The sequence below is a fragment of the Meleagris gallopavo genome, chromosome 10 (assembly GCF_905368555.1).
Source record: "Meleagris gallopavo chromosome 10, MGAL_WU_HG_1.1, whole genome shotgun sequence".
Taxonomy (NCBI): Eukaryota; Metazoa; Chordata; class Aves; order Galliformes; family Phasianidae; genus Meleagris; species Meleagris gallopavo.
In genome coordinates this window covers 3,830,806-3,850,338 of record NC_139413.1, presented here as the reverse complement: position 1 = coordinate 3,850,338, position 19,533 = coordinate 3,830,806, and the positions used below count along the sequence as shown (strand labels likewise).

The 19,533-nt window shown below is 50.1% G+C and overlaps 2 protein-coding genes and 1 long non-coding RNA gene across 6 annotated transcripts in view; 1 reads left to right on the top strand and 2 right to left on the bottom strand.

Moving 5' to 3' along the window:
- RASAL2 (RAS protein activator like 2) overlaps positions 1 to 4,102 on the bottom strand; it is a 154,123-nt gene extending 150,021 nt beyond the window's left edge. For all 3 annotated transcript variants that reach the window (XM_085232359.1, XM_085232360.1, XM_085232361.1), the window contains exon 1: positions 3,818 to 4,102. In XM_085232359.1, coding sequence (XP_085088485.1) covers positions 3,818 to 3,977 — 160 coding nt within the window. In that variant the 5' untranslated portion in view covers positions 3,978 to 4,102. The remainder of the gene's footprint in view (positions 1 to 3,817) is intronic.
- A 4,515-nt stretch (positions 4,103 to 8,617) lies between these two features.
- LOC100543103 (protein Cryzl2-like) lies at positions 8,618 to 13,725 on the top strand. 2 transcript variants are annotated; one of them, XM_085231627.1, is made up of 10 exons: positions 8,618 to 8,730; positions 9,225 to 9,348; positions 9,509 to 9,605; positions 10,430 to 10,488; positions 10,845 to 10,910; positions 11,105 to 11,214; positions 11,372 to 11,453; positions 11,900 to 12,081; positions 12,492 to 12,720; positions 13,495 to 13,725. In XM_085231627.1, exons 1-10 carry the CDS (start codon positions 8,705 to 8,707, stop codon positions 13,561 to 13,563), a joined length of 1,044 nt encoding a protein of 347 aa, XP_085087753.1. In that variant the 5' UTR covers positions 8,618 to 8,704; the 3' UTR covers positions 13,564 to 13,725. The 2 variants fall into 2 exon arrangements, with proteins under 2 accessions (XP_085087753.1, XP_010714107.2); XM_010715805.4 differs by having other exon boundaries at positions 8,664 to 9,348.
- LOC146543686 (uncharacterized) lies at positions 11,941 to 18,136 on the bottom strand. Its single transcript, XR_014885223.1, has 3 exons — positions 18,037 to 18,136; positions 12,471 to 12,711; positions 11,941 to 12,073 (listed from the first exon to the last, which is right to left on the bottom strand). It is a non-coding gene; the product is annotated as an uncharacterized LOC146543686 (long non-coding RNA).
- Positions 18,137 to 19,533: the final 1,397 nt, after the last annotated feature.

The following is a 19,533-nucleotide window of genomic DNA, read 5'->3' as shown; positions in this document are numbered from 1 at the left end:
GCTGCCTACACAGACACTCCACAAGCTATAAGCCGACTGTCAGCTTTCCTTGGCAGCAGCTTCTCATTCACACCTTCAGCTTATCCCATTTAATAAGTCCTCTGTAACGGCAAAGAATCACACACACAAATGCAGCTTTATGCAGAACACAGCCCAGCTTTGCCACCTGAGTTCACCTCGAGGAGAAGAGTCCAGGAGGGTTTAACAGCTGTCCCTCAACCATCAGATTGCCCTACACGCGTTAAGAACTTCTGTCTGGCTGTTCACAACAAACGCATCCTCCCTGCCTCCTCCTCGTCAGGCAGACTTCTGAACAGAGCTCCTGGAGGTGCACGCTAAGGTCTGGCAGTTGGAAGCAGAGAGAAGACGCCGTGCATTTCAGGCAGCCTTGGGCATCTTCAGCAGCTCCGGCACCACCGTCAAGAAAATGCCGCCACCTGGTGGGGTCTGCTTGGGTCGTGGGACAGGGTGCTGGGTTTGGGGAGGACATCACCTCGAGAAGGCTCACCAGCCTCGATAGCTCAGCACGAGCAGGGCTGGAAGGACAGGAGTTGCTGACAGTGAGATGATGCTGGTTGTCACCGGCTCTCACCCAAAGAGGAATGCTTGGGAAAGAAATGACCTCAGCATTTTTAAGTATCACTGTAAGCAGTAGAAATTAATGTATATGCACATTTATATATAAATATACCAAGCTACCGACAAAGTCACAGCGAGGCAGGATGTAAAGAAACAGAAAACTCTTGAGAACAGAGTCAGAGCCATTTACAAAACGGAGCAAGGTAGATGACAGATTGCTGGAACAGGTAACTTGTGGAAATAGGGTTTTTGGACTCAATTTCACACGATTAGAGATGCTTCTGGTCGGTGCTCGAGTCTCGGCTGTTTTTTTAATCTCCACATGACATTATGTGGATTACTGGAGCTTCAGCCCTCAGCACAAGCCTAGTATTTTCCGAGGGCCAATGCTTAAAAGCTCCGAACTTGAGTTTCAGGCAGCTGAGAGACATTTCTGTCTGGTTATACCAGGTCTAGAGCTTTCATTTGGAGTTAAGCTCTGCCTGGAGGTCAATATCCAGCCTTTGAGCATCAGTGTGCAGAGCAGACTCCTGCTGCTAAGAAGGGGGGTAAGCAGGGCTGCTGTGGCAGCAAGGCACGTCCCCAGCCACTGGCAGCTTTAGAAGACAAGGTGATGAAAACACCCACGTCTGATCTGCACTACGGTTTGTACAGCCACTATCGTCTTTTAGCACCAGTGCTAAAATGGGAAGACATTTCCTAGCCCAGATAAGGCCACAGAGCAGCGCTGCCCACTCTCAGGATGAACATTAAAGAAAGGTCTCTTGAACGTGCTATTTTCTACTTATTTCTGCAACCCCTGCTTCAAAATCAATCACTTTGGTGCACGAGCGCTAGCAGCGAGCTTAGAGCCAGGAGCAGATCTGACAGCCACCATTGGAGAAGTTTACAACCTGTTTAGATGCAGACTGTAAGTTTGACAAAATCTGATTCTGCCCCCATCACATGCAACATTTAACACCAATGCTGCAACGGTAGCTTTATAATTCATTGTTACAAAATCCATGGGCGCTCAGTCAGCCGTACCAAGCAATATAATTGCTCTGTTTTCAGAGTTAGCAGTGAGAAAGCTGTAAATCACTCATTCCTTCGTCTACCCCCAAACCAGTTCTAAAGAACAGAGAAAAATACATTCAGACTTCGACCTAAAACACTAGTGAAGACTTTCAAAAGTCACTCTTCCCTTTCACAGAGGAAAAAAGCATAGGATTAACCCAGGCAAGACAATCTCTTCCCTCTCACCCACTCTGTTCAGTCAGCCTGAAGGAAGCTGTTACTCAGAATACATTGATAAGTATTTTACAGAAACATTTGTTGTGTGTCAAAACTAGTTCGTGGAAGTATCACCCAGTGACATTCACATGATTTGTGCTTCATAAGTAACTAAACCTCTCACTGTGACAAGCAAATGTGCTGTTCCCACTCACTGTTCAAACACCCGGCCAGAGGAAGCTGCCTGTGTTACAAGCTCTGTCTGTCAGGAGGGAAACCGTGTTCTTGTGGTCTGATCACGTTCCTGCTAATTCACCCAACCCGGGCCTCCAGAAAACAGAATGGGAAAGCTACACTTTAACTACAGCAGCAGGAAATGCAAAAATAGCTGGACTGTGATTTAAATATTGCAGTGAGGTCAGACAAGACCTCAGTGTCACTCTGAAATCACATCCCAGACACGGCAAAGTCCTGCTGTACTCACATCATGGTCATGCTGCTGGTGAGCCACAAAGGCGGGTAATGATGGTACTTTACTGCTCAGAGCTCTTCTCTCTGCTTACAGATGAAGTTTTACAGGCTCTGCAAACAGGACCAGCTCCCCCCATGCCAGTAATTGCTGCCTCAAACAGAGAGGAGTGGGATGGTACGCTGCTGCAGAGCAGATGCACAGAAACAAGCGGTCATTCCTAGATAGATACCAAACTCCTTTCCTCTAAAATGAGCCTTTCCACAGCTTCTCAGACAATTACCTTGCACACGAAACAACTCCATAACACAGCTGTCCACGTCTCACGTGTTAAAGAAATGCAACGACATCAAAAGCTGCACTTCTTGCTATGCCAGAAAATGGCTCTCATCTTTTCATGTCAGATATTCCTTCTCTCCTCCGGCCATCCATGGTGAAATAATTAGTGTTAGCATTCTCATTGTTTATCAGACAATGCAGACAATGCGGCTGAGCTTTCTGCTCCTGTTTGCTTTAGCTGTGCTGCTGTGGTTCCTCCAACAACTGCGTGAGGCTTTACTTTTAATCCTATAAATAACACTTGTCACTCACAGGTTTGTAACTCACATTTAGTTGTGCACAAACACGGCGCAATTTCAGTTCGATTAATTGCCTGCAAACTTATCCAGGAAAAAAAGGTGATGAAGGAGGAAATACACACATCCTAGATAACCTGACTGCAGCTTCAAGGGGAGGAGGGAGGGAAGACACCACCACATCAGATTCTACATGAGGGAAAGAGATAATGAGTTGTTTTTAAACACAGACTGAGAATAATTAGCTACGGTCCTCGGGCTACGCGACGTATTTTACATGCTTGAAGTCTACCCTGATTCTTACAGCCTTAGAGTTGGTTGCTCCATCGCACGGCTGCCGTTCCGTTCCGTTCATCTACACGTTGGTGTCAGCCCACAAACCTGTCACAGCGTGCCCTCACCAACACCACTGCTCCTCAGCACGGCTGATTCTGAGCACACTGCTGCTTCAGCCACCCAGGCAGGACGCCGGGCAGCAGGCAGATAGGCCAGAGCCAGGCATCCTGATACGAGAAAGCACACTCTCACTTTACCTTATGGGAAGCGCTCTGTGCAAACAAATAACCGAAAGGCATTCAGATTCTCCCGAGCCTTCCGACAGCAGCAGAGAGGTGGTTTTAGGTTGCTTTGCGTGTGTCTTTTGTGTTTTTTTTTTTTTTTTTTTTTGTAAAGAAAAAGGTTACATTTTAGACTGTCAGGATTGTGAGCATCGCAGCACTCAGGTCCATAAGCCCAAGTGGAAGCCACAAGTCGGACGCTGCTAAAAAATACCCCAAACTTCCATCAGGAGAAAGGAGAGCAGAGCACCAGCGAGGAGCAGGGGGCGGCGGGCAGGGCTGAGGGAGCGAGGGGAGGGGAACGGCCGAGGAGCACCGAAATCACGAGCGAGGATCACCTGGCGTCGGAAAAACTGAGCGAAAAGTTGGGCCCGCCGCGATAGAGCCCGCCGCCACGGTCCGCGCCGCCCCCCGGCGCCCCTTACCGTAGACGCGGACCCAGCCCTGCTGCTGGCACACCGAGTCCAGCAGGACGCGGTCCAGCGCTCCGCCCGCCGCCTCCAGCTCGTCCGAGCCCAGCTCCGGCTCCGCCAGCGCCTCGGCCGCCCAGGCCGCCGGCTCGCCCGCCGCGGGGGCCGCCTCCATGGCGAGGAGCGGGGGACGACCGCCGCCGCCGCCGCCCGCGCTGCTCCCCGGCCGCGCCTCGCCTCAGCGCGGCTCCATCCCGCCCCTCGGCCGCCGCCGCCGCCCGCCCCCTGCGTCAGCGCGACGGGAGGAGGCGGGGGAGGAGGCGGCCGCGCTCCGGCGCCGGGCGGGGAGCGGCGGGAGGACGGGTCGTCGTTCGGGCCTAAGCTGGGCTGCGCGGAGCGGCGTGGGGCCGGAGCTCTGGGGGAATGGCGGCGGCCGATCGTCAGTCTGTGCGCAGCTCTGCCCGGGCGGCGGCTCGGGTGCTGTGTGCGGTTCTGGGCTCCTCGCTGCAAGAAAGGCGTTGGGGCTCTGGAGTGTGTGCGGAGCTGGGCATGGAGCTGTGCGGAGTGTGGGGCACGGTGTAATGGGGAGCGGCTGAGGGAATGGGATGGATCGGTGTGGAGAAGAGGAGCTCAGGGGAGACCTCATCGCTCTACAGCTCCTCAAAGGAGGCTGTGGTGAGGTGGGTCAGCCTCTGCTCCTGGTAACTGCGATAGGATGAGAGGTGATGGCATCACGTTGTGCCAGGGGAGGCTCAGGTTGGGTATAAGGAACGTTTCTCCTCCAAAAGAGCAGCGATACAGTGGCACAAGCTGCCCACCGAGGTGCTGGGTCACTGTTCCATGTTGTGAAAGCCAAGGGTGGATGTGGCTGTGGCTGAGGAATGTGATCAGAGTGGTCACTGGCATCGTTGATGGTTGGACTTTCCAACCTTAATGATTCTATGACTTGTAAGAATCCAGAATAAGACATCTGCGAACACAGCATGGACCCTGCTTGTTTCAGATTATAACACCAAAACATCAGTTTTCAGGGAGGACAGGCAGGGATTCAGCTTGCACTGGGCTCCTTCCCCTGCCCTATGCCCAGCACTGGTTGATACAAACCAGGCAAGTCCATCCAAGCACACAGATGCTGTGATTATCTCCATGGTGCGGAGATGATGTAGCAGTGCAAGCATCTCTCCAAAACAACATACTAAGACCTGAAGCTTAGCACAGGCTGCCTCTAACAGCTCCTCTCTGTCCACAACTTCTGCCTTCTTATAAAGACACAAATATTTTTGCCTTTATTCTGACACTTAAACAGCACTGTCTTTGGCACAGTCGTTACCCAGCCATAAAGCTGCTCCAAGCCAGACCCAGCTCTCGCACTTCTAGCCATCCTGCTTGCTGTCCTGTTTCATTGTGAGCTACAATAAATAAGGACATCCACACAATGAGTTACTGCACCTTGGCTGAGAGCCGTGACCTCCCTCTGATAAGGCTGTAACTCAGCTCTGCAGTGTGGCAGGATCGCCCACTCGAACCCAAAAGTTTGCCTTCTGTGCTGAGTGTCACAGCTGCAGGACTCACACAGTGGCAGTGAGCCGACTGGATTTGAGTACCTCCTACTGGTGTAGTGGGATGCACGATGGAAGACATATAAACTATTTCAATGGAGAAGTCCTGCCAGCCCTATGATCAATTGATGAAACCTTATTTCCTGGGGGCTTATGTCACATGCTTGACCGAGAGCTTGGCCTGAATCTTGCCCTACAACTAGATCGTTCTCTATGCAATTGGGCTCTGTTTTCTGGGCCGGGATGAGCTGCAGGTTTTTTGCTGTAGGATGGGAAGATGCACCTTGCTGCCATTTCCAAACTGATTTTGACAATAAAGTAACCTTCCTCAAAATGTTGTTTGTTTTGTGATCAGCAGAACCAGTGCAGCTTGGTTTTCCACCAGTTCACATCCCAAGGCAGAGTCCTTGGGATCTGGCAAAGGGTGGGTGCCTGTGGTGCAGAGCCTTGTTGGATCTCTCTTTACCTTGTCTCCAGTGTTCATTATTTAATTAGCCTTTGGACCCTTATCACTCTGTTTGAAACAGATCAGCAGGCTCAACGCTTACTGCAGTTGTAGGAGATGAAACACAGGACAATATGAGAGGGGACATCCTGTGAGTTTGGTGGTATCAACCTCAATTTTCTGGGAAATAAGGGTTAAAAACATATCCTGCTATCCAAGAAGAGTTAAACCAGGCAGGACCTGTTGAGGATTCATCCTTTTCTCCCAGTGGCAAAGAATAATTCTTCCACGTGTCTTGCAGCATGGCATAGCCTCTCACCTCCTGAGCTGTCATCTGTGGAGAGCCAGGACACCCAGTAACACTTCCTGGCTGCTTCCTGCCCCACACCATGCCCTGCATCGTGCTTCCCAAAGGCCTGGGAGCTGAGGGGCTGTTCTTTTTGCAGAGGACATCGGCACAGATTGCCATAATGACACCACAAAGCAGTAGGGCAGCCAATTTATCTGTCCTATGTTCTCTTTACCACTGCTCATTCCCACTGCTGCTGCTAATATACTCTCCAAGTTTATCTTTTAGTGGCTATAATCCAATTAACTTGAGGTTTTTCCTCTACCGCTCTCTGCAGTCCCCTCCTCTCCTTCAGCCTGCCCTGAGCCTGCATGGGCAGCTGCAGGGAAGTGGGGACGGAGCTGCTTGTGTTGCGAGGGAAGGATGTGGCTGTTGAGCTTCTGCCAAGAGAAGAATTGCAGAGTTTTTAAGAGTTGCCACACGGAGCTGGGATGACAATTTACACAGGATTGGCGTGGGACAGCAGCGACTGGTTCTCATCAAGTAGGGTCGGCCCACTCCCAGTGCAACCCAAAAGTGGACTCTGAAATTTCATGCTCCGTTGGGAAACAAAATCCATTCTTCTGCCTTCATTTGTGGGTTTTGGGGCAAAATAAGCAATAATAAATAGCAGAGATGACTAAAATAGGAAGGGTGACAGTAGCAAAAATAGACATATTTTGTAAATAAGGATGTCCTGGAAACAAAGATGCCAGAGTTCCATGCGCATTGGTGCAGCTGTTCTGGCTTGGGGTCCTCTCAGCCAGTGATGCAGCAGGCATTTGTGAAGGGAGCATGACAGTAACCCAAGCACATGTGTAGGATTCTCTCTGTGAGAAGCAGAGCCACAAGCTGCTCATAGCCCTCAGGTTTACACACAGGCCCTGGGACTGGAACTTTGCTCAAACTTATCCCAAAGTTCTCCGCCAAGCAGCACGGGGAGGAACAGCCGCATCCAAAGCGGACAGAAGGAAGCGCCTTCTCATGCAGCACGTAATTATATTCTGCAACTTATTGCCACAGGATGTCATGGAGGCCAAAAGCATAAATGAATTCAAAGAAAAAAAAAAAGAAAGGATTAGATGGATCCGTGCAGCCTCTGGCTCAGGAAGTCCCCCCGCCGCCGAGTGCCGGAAGCCGGGAGGAAAGCTTGCTTTGTGTGCTCCCTTTCCGAAATCCTTTCCTAAGCATCTGCAGCTGGAGCAGACAGGGTTGCTACCCACATCCCACTGGACATTCCTTATGGATGCAACCTCAGCCCTGTTTCGTTCCCTTGGACCTGCTGTACCAGGGCTGGGTGCCAGAATCTCCATGGCAAAGCCCATTTGGATGGGGATGGTAGACAATGTGCACACTGATTGAAAAAGAGCAAAAACAGCGTGGGGGAAAGTTAAATATTAAAGAACGTCCCTCCTTCATCTCGTGCCAGCTGCCCCCAGGGTACGTGTGCGGATGTTGGGTTCCTACCTCGCTTTGAGCTTTATGCTGCTTCAGCAAAATTCTAATTTTTCTCTAATGGAGGAGAGGGATATCTGGTCCTGCTGATACAATGTCCCCTGAAACACCAAGTGGCCCCAAAAATGGGCTTCTGAGAGCTTTTCCTGCCAACAGCTGCCCATAGGAGTGAAAATGGAGCTGGAAAAGCACGCTGCAGCCACTTGGGCATCGTCCCTCTGATTTTGGGAGCTCTGTGCCACTGGTCAGGCGCTCTGAAGCAGATCCAAGAAACCTTGCAGCCGGTGTGAAAAGACATGGAGCTGGCATTGAAGAATATTGTCTTTAAGTGGACTTTTTGGTGATGGAGCTGTTCCCATATTATCACTATTAGGTTGATTACCCCTGGGCCGCTGGGAGCTGATGGCGGTGGATGTGGGTCAGGGTTTGTCTTTGGGCTGCGAGGAACGAAGGATTTATCCCTATTTTTCCTGTTGGATGACTTGGAGAGGATTTTGAGAAGCGAATAACCACTGGATTTGCTTCCATCTATAGGAGCACGGGCTTCTCCCTCTGGGCTCCTATCTCACTCCTTCATCCATGCCTCTCTGCTGTGCTTCCGCTCCCTGTTGCCCAAAGCAGCAGATCCCTGCCCACGCTACCGGGAGCACAGACGTGTGCCAGTGCCCGGCCCGGCGCTGTGGCTCCCCGGGGAGGCGGCTGGCTGCGAACAAAGGCTGTGCGGAGACGCGCGTGGGCCGCTCCCGCAGTCCCCATCCTGCCCTTAATTACGAGCTAAGCGGTGGCTAATAAAGATGAGGCAAAGCAAATAAATCGAGCCGCCGTTCTAATTAAACGGCGTGCAACGAGCCAGACCCATCTGTGCGATAGATCAGCACGAGCCGAGAGGGCTCCACGAGGGATCGCGTTGGATGGAGGCTGCATCGCTCCGAGCGGGGAGCGCAGCGCCGCGCATCCCCCCGGCCGGCACCCACACGGCCACGCTGCTGCCGGGCTCGGCACGGCGCTGCCGGGCGCTGACACCTCCCTCGTGGCCGGTGCCAATCGCTGCCCAGCGCGGCCCGGCCCCTCCCCGGGCGGGCGGTACGCGAGGTCCGGAAGGCGACGGGAGCGGCATGGCGGCGGCGGCGGTGGGGCGGCGGTGCGGGGCGGCCGGGCGGAGCGGAACGGAACGGGCGCGCGTTCTCATCGTGTTCCCTGCCCTTTCCCATCCATTTCAGAGTCGCTTTGCCTCCGTACCGTCCCCTTTCCCCATAAGCTCTCTTCGTCGCCTATCCCCCTAGTCCCCATTTCACCCCTTCCATTCCCAGTCCGTTCCTCTATGACCCCCTATACTTCCTCTCCATTCCCTGTCCCTCCCATTCCTCATCTTTCTCCTTCCACCTCCGCCCGTTCTAAATCTCATTACTCCCATCTCAACTGTTCCCCGTTTCCCCTCCAACCCCACTGTTTCCCATCCCTTTTCCTTATCCACCCCACTCCATTCCCCACCCCATTCATCCACCCTTTCCCCCATTCCTCTCTCCATATCCCCATCACCCCAGTCCTCATAACTTTCTGCCCTCCATACCCTCCTAGCAGCAGCAGCGAGGAGTTGGCACTCCCCTTCACAGTTCCCCTTCACTTGCCTTCCAGGCTCTTCACCCTGAGGCTGCCTGCCCGGCATGGTGCCCGGGGGTACCGAGCAGCACTCTGCACACAGCTGGCACAGCCCCTGCTCGTGCAAGACCTCCCGGCCCCTCGGCTGCAGCCGTGCCAGGTGCGTGGGGACCATTGGGCATCAAAGGGAAGATGGGTTCTGGTCGCTGGGCTGTGATATGCATGTGTTGTGTGGTCTCCACCAGGCTGGGGCAGTGTCTCTTTTAAATCTCTGCTCTTGGCTGAATGCAGGAGTTAATGATTTTCCCCTTCTCTCCCAGGTCCGTGTGCGTGTCCATTACTGTGGGTTAAATTTTGCTGATATCTTGGCCTGCCAGGGGTTATACCAGGAGAAACGCACTCCTCCGTTCACCCCTGGTGAGTAGGTGACCAGATGTCATAGGTGACCAAGTGTCACATCCTATGGGAATGAGCTGCCCTGGAGGTCGAGGACGCTACTGACTTGAGGCAACTTCTAGGGTCAATAGGATCACGTGCTGGCATCCTCTGAAAAATACCCAGTGCAAAATACTTTGCATTTTCAAAGAGCACTAATATAGAGAGCAACAGCAGATACCACCTTTGCTGGAAACTGAGAAAACCGAGGCTTGGAGTGGTTTGGGGTAGGCAAGATCCTCCTGTCTGGGGCCCAGAGCTCTTGCAGCTCAGCGACTGCCACAAGCACAGGTGGCAGCTGTGCCACTGTAACATCTGCACAGGGTCAGTCACTGTGCTGGCGGCACCTCCTGTCCTCCTGCAGCATGTGTCTTCTGCAAAAATGCATTGGGATTCTGAATTATAAGGAATTCTTAACTAGAGGTGTTTGCTGTCTCTTGTGCTGATGCTGCCATCTTCTGCCCAGTTGGTGCTTTGCTACTGAGAACTTCAAATTGTAGAATGTCTGAGGTTGGAAAAGCCCTCTGAAATCATCACGTGCAGCTTCTGCATGGCCTGGCCCTGGGGCTGCTCCATGGGTGGGTGCTCAGCAGGACTGGAGCAGAGCCCAGGGGTAATTTCCTCACATTGTGTTGTTACAGCTGATGCTTGGGGGCATAGCAGTACCTGTTACTGGGAGGTTTTCTCCCAAATTGCAGGTGCTGGAAGCAAGAGCTCATGACCTGGCTCTGTTAACTGAGGATGATTGTGGGTGTGAAGGCGGATTGTGTCAACTTGTGCTGCATGTGCATGTACTTATCCTGCAGGAATGGAGTTTTCAGGGACTGTAATGGAGACAGGAGAAAACGTCAGTGCTGTGAAGGAGGTGAGAACAACACAGGGATATAGGGAAACTCAGCAGGAGAAGGGAGTAAATGCATACAGTTAATGCAGTCACTGTTGGTAGACGCAGTTTGAGCCATTCACAGTTCCTTCTGAAAACATAGGAAAATGAAATGCACAATTAAGAGGGGGCTGCGCCTTTTGGTAATGCATACAAACAAGCAGCCCAGAGAGATGATGGGGTCACAATCCCTGGAGGGGCTCGGGAGCTGTAGAACTGAAGGACACGGTCAGGGGGCATGGGTTGATGGTTGGACTAGATGATCTTTAATGGTGTTTTGCAACTTTAAGGATTCTGCGATTTCTCTCCCAGTGTCCACACAGTGACTGTTTTCGCAGGGTCACAGGGTGATCGGTGTGTCTGGCGTCAGCGCTATGGCAGAGGAGTGCATTGTCAATGAGAAGGTGAGGACACCAAGCATTTGGGTTTCCCTCTGAGATCACCACTTCAGGCCTGCCACAGCTGCAGTGGGATACAACACGCTTGGGGCATCTTTTCCAAACAGCACACAGCTACAAGGTGCAAAGCCTCTTTAAAACAAGTCCTTTCACATGGTGAGCCCCAGTGATGCTGTCAGCCCATTGAATCCCATGTACAGGCACTGTGGCAGATCCCTGACAACATGTCCAGTGAGGATGCAGCAGTGCTGCCCGTTGCCTATGGCACAGCCTGGCTGGCTCTGCACCACCGAGCACATCTGCAGCCACAGTGAGTAGCTTCACTTCAGTTCAGGACAGCCCCCAGGGTGACTGGGACTCAGCATGCCCTGATGGCAGGACGATCTCCGCGCTGCTGAAATATTGCCCTATTAGGGAATTATGGGTGTGTTTTCATTGTGCTTTCTCATTCTTTCTCTTCCTGCCAGGGAAACAGTGCTAGTGACAGCAGGAGCTGGAGCCACTGGCCTTGCCATCATTGATCTGGCTGTCAGCGTGTTCCAGGCAAAGGTACTGAGGTTTGTCCTTTTCACCCGTCCTCATGTGCTCCAGCCTTGGTAAGCAGGTGGCCTGCAGTCAGAGTGATACAGTGGCAGAGAACCAGGACCAGGCATTTGCTGGGTCAGACACCAGCACCACAACCCTGATGCCACATTTCCCTCCTTTACTCTACCTTCATTATAAAACCCCATTGCCCCCATGGGCAACGCAAAGACCATTTGTATCTGCCCCGCGGGTCATCATTTCAGAAGGGGGTTAGAGTTTTGGAACTCCTGTTTCCAGCCCCATGAAAATTGTCACCTCAGTGTGCTTCTTTTGATGCACACAAGAAAATATTTGAATATACGTAAGGAGAAAAAGTGGGATTTCCAACTCCAAATGTTCATTTTCTCTAATTAAAATAAGCACACCTAGAGGCTGAGTAGCTGCAGCACAGACTTCCCCTCTGCTCCCAGGTGATAGCAGCAGCTGGCAGTGACCTCAAGTGCCAGCTGGTCCTGGCAAATGGGGCAAGCCATGCAGTGAACTACAGCCAGAACAGTCTCAGGGAGCAGGTGACAGCACTCACAGGTGGCAGAGGGGTCAATGTGGCCATCGAAGCTGTTGGTGGGGACATCTTCAAGGCTGCCCTGCAGAGGTGAGTGAAAATGAGAGATGATGCTATTGGCATGCCTTGAGCAAGGTGAAGATAACCCACCAAGCTCTGCCTGCCCCAACTGGTGGTAGAAGCAGAGATCATAGAATAGAAGAGAGACCATAGAACCATTAAGGTTGGAAAAGGGGGTTGGTTAAACCCCAACCCATCCCCACCATGCCCACTGATCATGTTCCTCAGTGCCACATCTCCACAATTCTAGAACGCCTCCAGGGACCTTTCTGGGAAGCCTGTGTCAAAATCTCACCACTCTGAGAAGAAACGTTTCCTAATATCCAAGCTGGAGGCTGTATAAGATGCATTTGCCCAACCCCACATGGCTTCTTGTGGCTAGGGTAGCATATGTTGCCTTGGGATGAGGTTTCAAATACCTGTCGCTTGTCTTCTTGCAGTTTGGCTTGGGAGGGCAGGATTGTGGTGATGGGTTTTGCCGGAGGGAAAATCCCCTCAATTCCTGCCAACCTGCTGCTCCTCAAGAACGTGTCAGCCATGGGAGTGTACTGGGGTCGATACCAGCAGGAGGACTTCCCCCTTTTCTCCTCTGCCATGTCCTCCCTTCTTCAGTATTGCCAGGAGGGAAAGATCCATCCACAGATCGGAGCGGTCTTCAAACTGGAAGAGGTACACATGGCTCAGAACTGTTAGCCAAGGCCTTTTTATGGGGGCAGAAATAGGTTTGTGTGTGCAGTTAGACCCCTGGCACAGAAAACACAGGAGTCCTAAAATCCAAAAATATTAAATCAAGAAATCCCATTTTCCCTTGCCCTTTTTAATCTTCTTCCATTGGATTTCAGCCAGGGAGCTGTTAACTTCTGCTTTGCTACTGCAAGGCCAGAACTGCAATGTGTTCAATGGGGAAATCATAAAAGCACACGCTGCTAACACCAAAAAGTTTGTGGTCTTAAAGAATAATGCGCTGAGATAATATTTTAGAAGTGGATTAGTGGATTGTGATGTGCCTTCATTTGCATTTCCCCCCGAGCACCTCTGAAGGTGCTCAAAACACTTTTTTTTCCCTGTTATGATGCTCTTTCAAGCCTTAAATCACAGTTCCTTAGAAATGCCTACATAGCCCCCATCCAGCAAACTCAGGGATGCAAGGTGGAGGAATACCCAGGAGCTTGTTGGTTTCTGAGTTGTTTCAATCACAGCATTGGATTCCAGGGACGGAAAGCCCAGGCTCAGATGCAAAACATGAGCTGTTTGTTCACACCAAACAAAACATTACAGCCTATTGTACAACCCACATAAATACAACCAGACCCTTGGTTTAGCTTAACTTCTTACTGAGTGAATAACACTGCAAACATTGCAATACAGCGACTACTTCCACGTGTTCTGCACCCCCTGCCCTGATGATCATCCCCATAAGCACTCAGAGCTTTGTGCTTGCAGGTGAATGAAGCCTTCAACCACGTGCTTCAGCGCAAGTCCACTGGAAAGGTCATCATCTCCATGAAGTAAAAGGGCTGTGAGGGATTTCTTGCATGGCTGTGCATACAGTAAACTAGAGGACCCTCAGCTGACCTTGTGCATGTCCTGCATCATTGTATGTCTATAAGAAGAGTAATTTTCACAAGGCTGTTTGACCTTCCAAAATCATCAATAAAGTTATATGACACTCCACATCTGACCCAGCAGCATTTCTGGGGGCAAAGAGTCGCAGGGCCGGTGTGGATGTAAGTTGGATTCTGTCCAGCAGTAGGCTGTGAGCCACTTTTCCCCCCCACTGTGAATAGCTGAACTTCCTACACTGGCTGCAGGAGGAGAGGAAACCAGCTCAGTTCCAGCTTTTTTCCCCCCTTTTTTAATACAGTTTGAGCTGGACAAAGAACAAGATAACTAACTTGAGTCCCGATGATGCTCATTTGGGTAGGCAGTGGAACAGTGCCTTGCCAAGCACCTGATGAACACCTTGATGGAACACTTGGATTTGAAAGGAAAAGCAGTGGGGAAGACCTGGGGGTGAAGCACAGGGCAGCGACTGCTCCCTCTGCCTGCCCTGCCAGGTGCCTGTGTCTGCTCCTGACTCCACATCAGCTGGCTCAGTCCCAGGAGAATGATCACATTCCCAATTACCTCCATACACATTATGGCAAACAAAAGCAACCTGAAACTAGTCACAAGCAGGCTACACTCTTTGAGGCTTAACAGGAGGGACTTGAGCTTTAATGGACTGCAGAGGCGCAATAGTTGAGCCATTTGATCTGACAATACTTAAATTTGTCTGCACTGTGTCCTGCTGTTCCAGCTCCCAGTGCTGCGTAGGCTCTGGCTCCGCAAACTACTACAGCATCACCTCATTATGAAGCACTGCAATAGCCCTCCTGCTTTCCTAGCATGCCTCTACTGCAGCAACTCCAGCTCAGCCATACTCCCCTGCTTGCTGCTGAACCTCACACCCTGGAGAAAATTATTTAACTCCCATCCATTCTCTAGAAGCCTTGCAAATTCATCATAGTACATACAGCTTCTCCTTTCAGAAGTGTTTTTTTTTAAGCTTATTCCACTGGTAATAGCAGGAAACTGCCTGCTGCAGTGAAGGATTCATCCAAATAAGCTGAGAGCCATAGCTGGGCTATAGATAATGCCTAGCTCACTTCAGTGCTTGGGCAATCACCATACTTGAGGTAAATGGGCTGCCTAAAGGAAAAGCTCTAGCAGAGGCTATGGAACAGTGATTTCAGCCTACATTGCCTGAGCAATCTCTTGGGAGTTATTGATAACATTTACAATTAGTGGTACCTGACAACAGAAGAGCAGGACCCTTGCCCTGTGCACTACTAAGCTTCCCACAGCATTTAAGGTCAGTGCACTCATTAGCCTTCAGCACTCATTAGTTTTTAATCACCACCCTTCCATCAATTTGCTTAACTGAAATAATAACTCCAGTTTCTTCAGGTCACACCACAGGGGATCCACAACTTAATTATGCAGAAGATGTAAATAAACCGACTTTAAGAATGCTTAATAATGTTAAAATTGTTCCATCACAAGGGGCTCTGAAAAAATTCTCTCACAATTATTTGAGTATTACTTACCTCTATCACACCTTGATATTCATTTGTTGAAGGAGGAGGACCTTCAGGCATTCAGGGACACCATACCTTACCTCTTCAGTAATTAAGAAGACTTGAAAAACCTTTTACTTGTTGTTCCCAAACAACAGTTCTAGGCAATGGAATAATAAGCTTGTTCAGCTCATAGCTTTATAGTACTTTTCAGGCTTTAATAGCTACTTCTCAGCCTAACACACAACTCCTACAGCTATTTTTCTTAACTACTACCACCAACAGCCAGCACTGGAGTAAAACTCATCCTTTTCTATTCAATGCATAAACCCTTCAGCCCCCTCTGAGTGCCTTAATAAGCCTTAATGGCCATGATGGGCCTCACCTTAGTGTCCCCACCCATGGACTGGGATCCTATATAAGCTCAGGTCAGGGACTCATTTAGGTTTTTTTTTGAATTGTGCTGTAGGTGTACTGTCTTAGTTTACCTGACTTTGGTTTTTGGGTTGTGAACTGATTTTGTAGCTGGATTTCAGGCTTTACCTCTATAGGTATGCTTAGGAAAACATCTTTCTTAGAAAGAACAGCAAGGTATTGGTACAGACTGCCAGAGAGGCGTTAGAGCCTCCAGTCCTGGAAGCATTCAAGAACTGTAGAGGTGTGGTGCTAAGGACTGTGGTAAGTGGGTATGGTGGGAATAGGTTGGATTTGATGTTTTTCAAGGTCTTTTTCAATCTGAATGGTTCTATGATATAAGAGAAGTTTCAAGACCCTTGGTTTTCTTGTTCCCATACTGGGGTGGATTCTACCAGGCTTGTTTGCTCAATCCAGCAGCATTCTGATGCTCCTTTAGCTCGTATCTTGAGTTTTACTGCTGATATTCTGCCTACAAGCAGTGGTGAGTACCTGCTGCCTCTTGCTGAGTGCTTGCTATATTGCCTGCCCCTGAGTGAGGGGGTAGTAAGGCAATGGAGGAAAGGAGCATGCAGCATGCCAGTGTGTGTTGCATCCCTGTTTGGAAATAAAGCAATAGGGCAACAACTGCAACTACCTGCAGGGTGCTGCCTTCTCTGAGGCTGTGAAGGATTTATCCAGCTCTTCAAAGTGGCTGCAGTTTAGCTACTCACAATCTGCAGAAATTGGAGTGGAGCAACAGTAAAGCACAGCTTTCAAAACCTCATTTTCCTTTTTTCCTTTCAAGCTGACAATAAGATTTTAAGAAAAACTTTGAATAATGGATACACTTTTGAATAATGGATGCTCTGTAGCCCAAGTCCCTTGCCTTTTCTCTCTGTGCCTGAGTGAGAAGGCTTCTAATTGCCAAGCACGTGGAGAGGAGGTGCGGAGCGCTTTGTCTCTCGCACTGCTGATTAACCAACGTGTACGTGCACATTAAAAATTCAGAGGTGGGTAAGCACATCCCAGCCCTGGGCTGTGTGCTGTGCACCGTGGCTTTTATCAGCAAAAGATCTGGCACAAGATGTTTTGCATTTGTTCTTGTTTTCTTGTTGTGGCTGAGCATAATATTCTTTTTTTGGGGGTTAGGTTTGGCTGTTTCCATGAAAGTGCTGTTCCCATATGCTGACTGGGGAGGGAGCTTTTAAATAGGGCCACCCAAACCAGTGCCCGTCCTGAGGGTTACGGCCTTGTGGGGGCTGTCTTTTGGGGTCAGTGTATGTTTTTTGTGCTGGATTCTCATCCGCTCCATCCCTGTGTGCTGCTCAGTGCTTTGAGACTAATACTACTTGTGCTGGTGCCCCTCTGGCTTCTCAGTCTGCCCAGAAATCCTCCAGTCTGGAATATTTTGTCTCCAAACAAGCAGCGATGCAGTGGCACAGGCTGCCCATAAGAGGTGGTGGGGTCACCATCCCTGGAGATGTGGCACTGAGGGATGTGGTCAGTGAGCGTGGTGGGGGTGGGCTGATGGTTGGACTTGATGATCCTAGAGGTCTTTTTCAGTCTTAATTATTCTATTATTTCAACCCTTGATGCTAGAGCAGTGAAATAGTTGTGGAGGTGAAGTGAAGGGTCCTCTGGTCTCTGCTAAAAAGGCATTTTTAAGAACCCCACCACAGGAGGTTGCCAGCCAGATGTCTGCCTTCACACAGCTCGTTCCCTCTCAATTTTGCAGCTTCTTGCCTCAGAGGGTAACTACAATTTAATTTTATTTGCCAAAATTTGACATGACTTGAGACTGTGATTTACTGGCCTTGAGGGATATGGTATATGTAACCGTGGAGGGTGTAAGTGGCTTTTCATGGCACAGGAGTTGTAAATTGAGATGAAAAAAAATGAGGGAAACATTACTGTCCAACTTTACAAGGTAGCACTAAGAACAGGACACACTGAAGCCATCTGTAACTGTCATGGGTCTTTATGGTCCCTGATTGTGTGCAGTAAAGCTCCTGAATGAGCCCCGTGGTCTGTAACGCAGAGGTAACCAATGCTGAGTGCTGGAGGAGACACCAGATGGCAATCTCTTCACGAGCTTGCTTGGATGCCTCAGGGCTGAGGGTTTCCAAGCTTTCCTTAGGCTGGTGCTTGCTGGGGGCCTGGGGAAGGGTCACTGTTACAGCAATGCTTGCTGGGGGCAGTGGGAGCACTTCTTCTGTGATTTCACAGAATCATTTGAGCTGGAAGGGACCCTGAAAGGCCATCTGGTCCAACCCTCTGCCCTGAGCAGGGACACCCACAGCTCCATCAGTGCTCGGAGCCCATCCAGCCTAACCCTGTATGCAGGGATGGGGCATTACCACCTCTCTGGGCAGCCTGTGCCACTGCCTCACTGCCCTTACTGTTACAAAACTCCTTCCTTCTACCCAGTCTAAATCTCCTCTCCTTTAGTCTGAACCCATTTCCCCTTGTCCCATCACTGCAGACCCTGCTAAATCGTTTGTCCCCTCTTTCTTACAGTCCTCCCTCTTACCTTGTGACAATTTCCAGGCCTCTTGGTTCTCTGTGACCATTTTCAGCTGTTCTGTGTTGCAATGTGGCAGTGTGACCCGGGCAGTGTGACAGCACTGGGCTGCTTCTGCTTGTTTTTATCAGCAGACAGCCAAATTTGCAATGTGTAGTGATTGCTGCAAGGCAGTTAGCAGTGAGATAAACAGCAATTTTATGGCTGGGAAAACAGACAGGAGGGGGCTGCAGGGAAAGGTGAGATGGCAGGGGCTCTGAGCACCTGATAGAGCTGCAGGTGTCCCTGTTCAGTGCAGGAGAATTGGATCAGATGACATTTAAGAGTCCCATCCAACTGAAATAATTCTATGATTCTATGACCTGAACTACCTACTCAGTCTCTGTTATCCTTTGGGCATTTCCATGGGTCATCCATTGGGATGTGCAGCACCACGGCCTTCGTTTGGGCTGGAAAATACTGGCAGCAAGGATATAACATCCACAGCCAGGAGCAAAGCTTCCTATTGATGCCATTTAAAAGAACGATCTAATCTCAGAACTGATTAGAGACAACATAAACCACCTAAAAATAGGGCCAGGGACTGCAGCTACCTGAGTTTCTTCTTGGGGTGCAAGGATGTATGCTGATGGCTCTGCAATCTGGTTTGGTGTGCCCAAGGTTCGGGCTGGCTGTGAGCAATGCAATGCATGCCCCAGGGCATGAAGAAAAATGTTTTCCATCTAATCGTGTCATGGTGACAATAACAGGGAAGCCTTTTAAAGAAAGAGTAAATAGGATTTTTTATATATATATAGCAAGTGCTGTCCATGCTGTGTGCTGCCTGCTTTGCAGTATATGCTTGATGGTGTTCACAAGTCTGAGTGTTTCCTGGAAATCCTCCTAAAATAGAAATGCATTGGCTAGAGGAAGTGTAAGAGGCTGCCCCTCTCTTTCCACCCGCTCTGTCCTTTTATCTCTGCTTCTCTACCCTCACTTCTCATATTCCAGCTCCTTCCCCTGGCTTTCCTCTTCTAACATGTTTTCCTGCTTTCTTTTTCTCTTAAATTGATTGACCTGTGTGTTTTAAGCTGGCTTTGCTCACAGCTGTTTGTTGGTCGTGCTCTTGCATCTCCTTCTCACACAGAGCTTCCCACATCCCACACCTGAGTGTGACTGCTGCTTTCCTGCAGGTCGAGCATCTTCCCTGCAACCCAGAGCACAAAGCATTGCTGGCAGCAGCCTGAGAAACCCACCGATGAGCTGAGCATCTCCATGCAGCTGTGAAACCAGTAGGAAAGACTTAATCCCATCCTGTCCCAGCATCTTGTTGATGCAAGGATTGTGCTTCCCTGCTTGGTGTTCCTCTGGGGCTGGCAGTGTGGCTGAGATGCTATTTTTCAGTTGAAACCTTAAATTCTGTGGAGAGTGAGTGCTTATTTCTTGGGGTCTCTGGGGAAAACTTCTTATTGTCCCAGCAGGGTAGGAATGTCATGTTATGAAAACTCTATCATGTGCAGTTTAAAT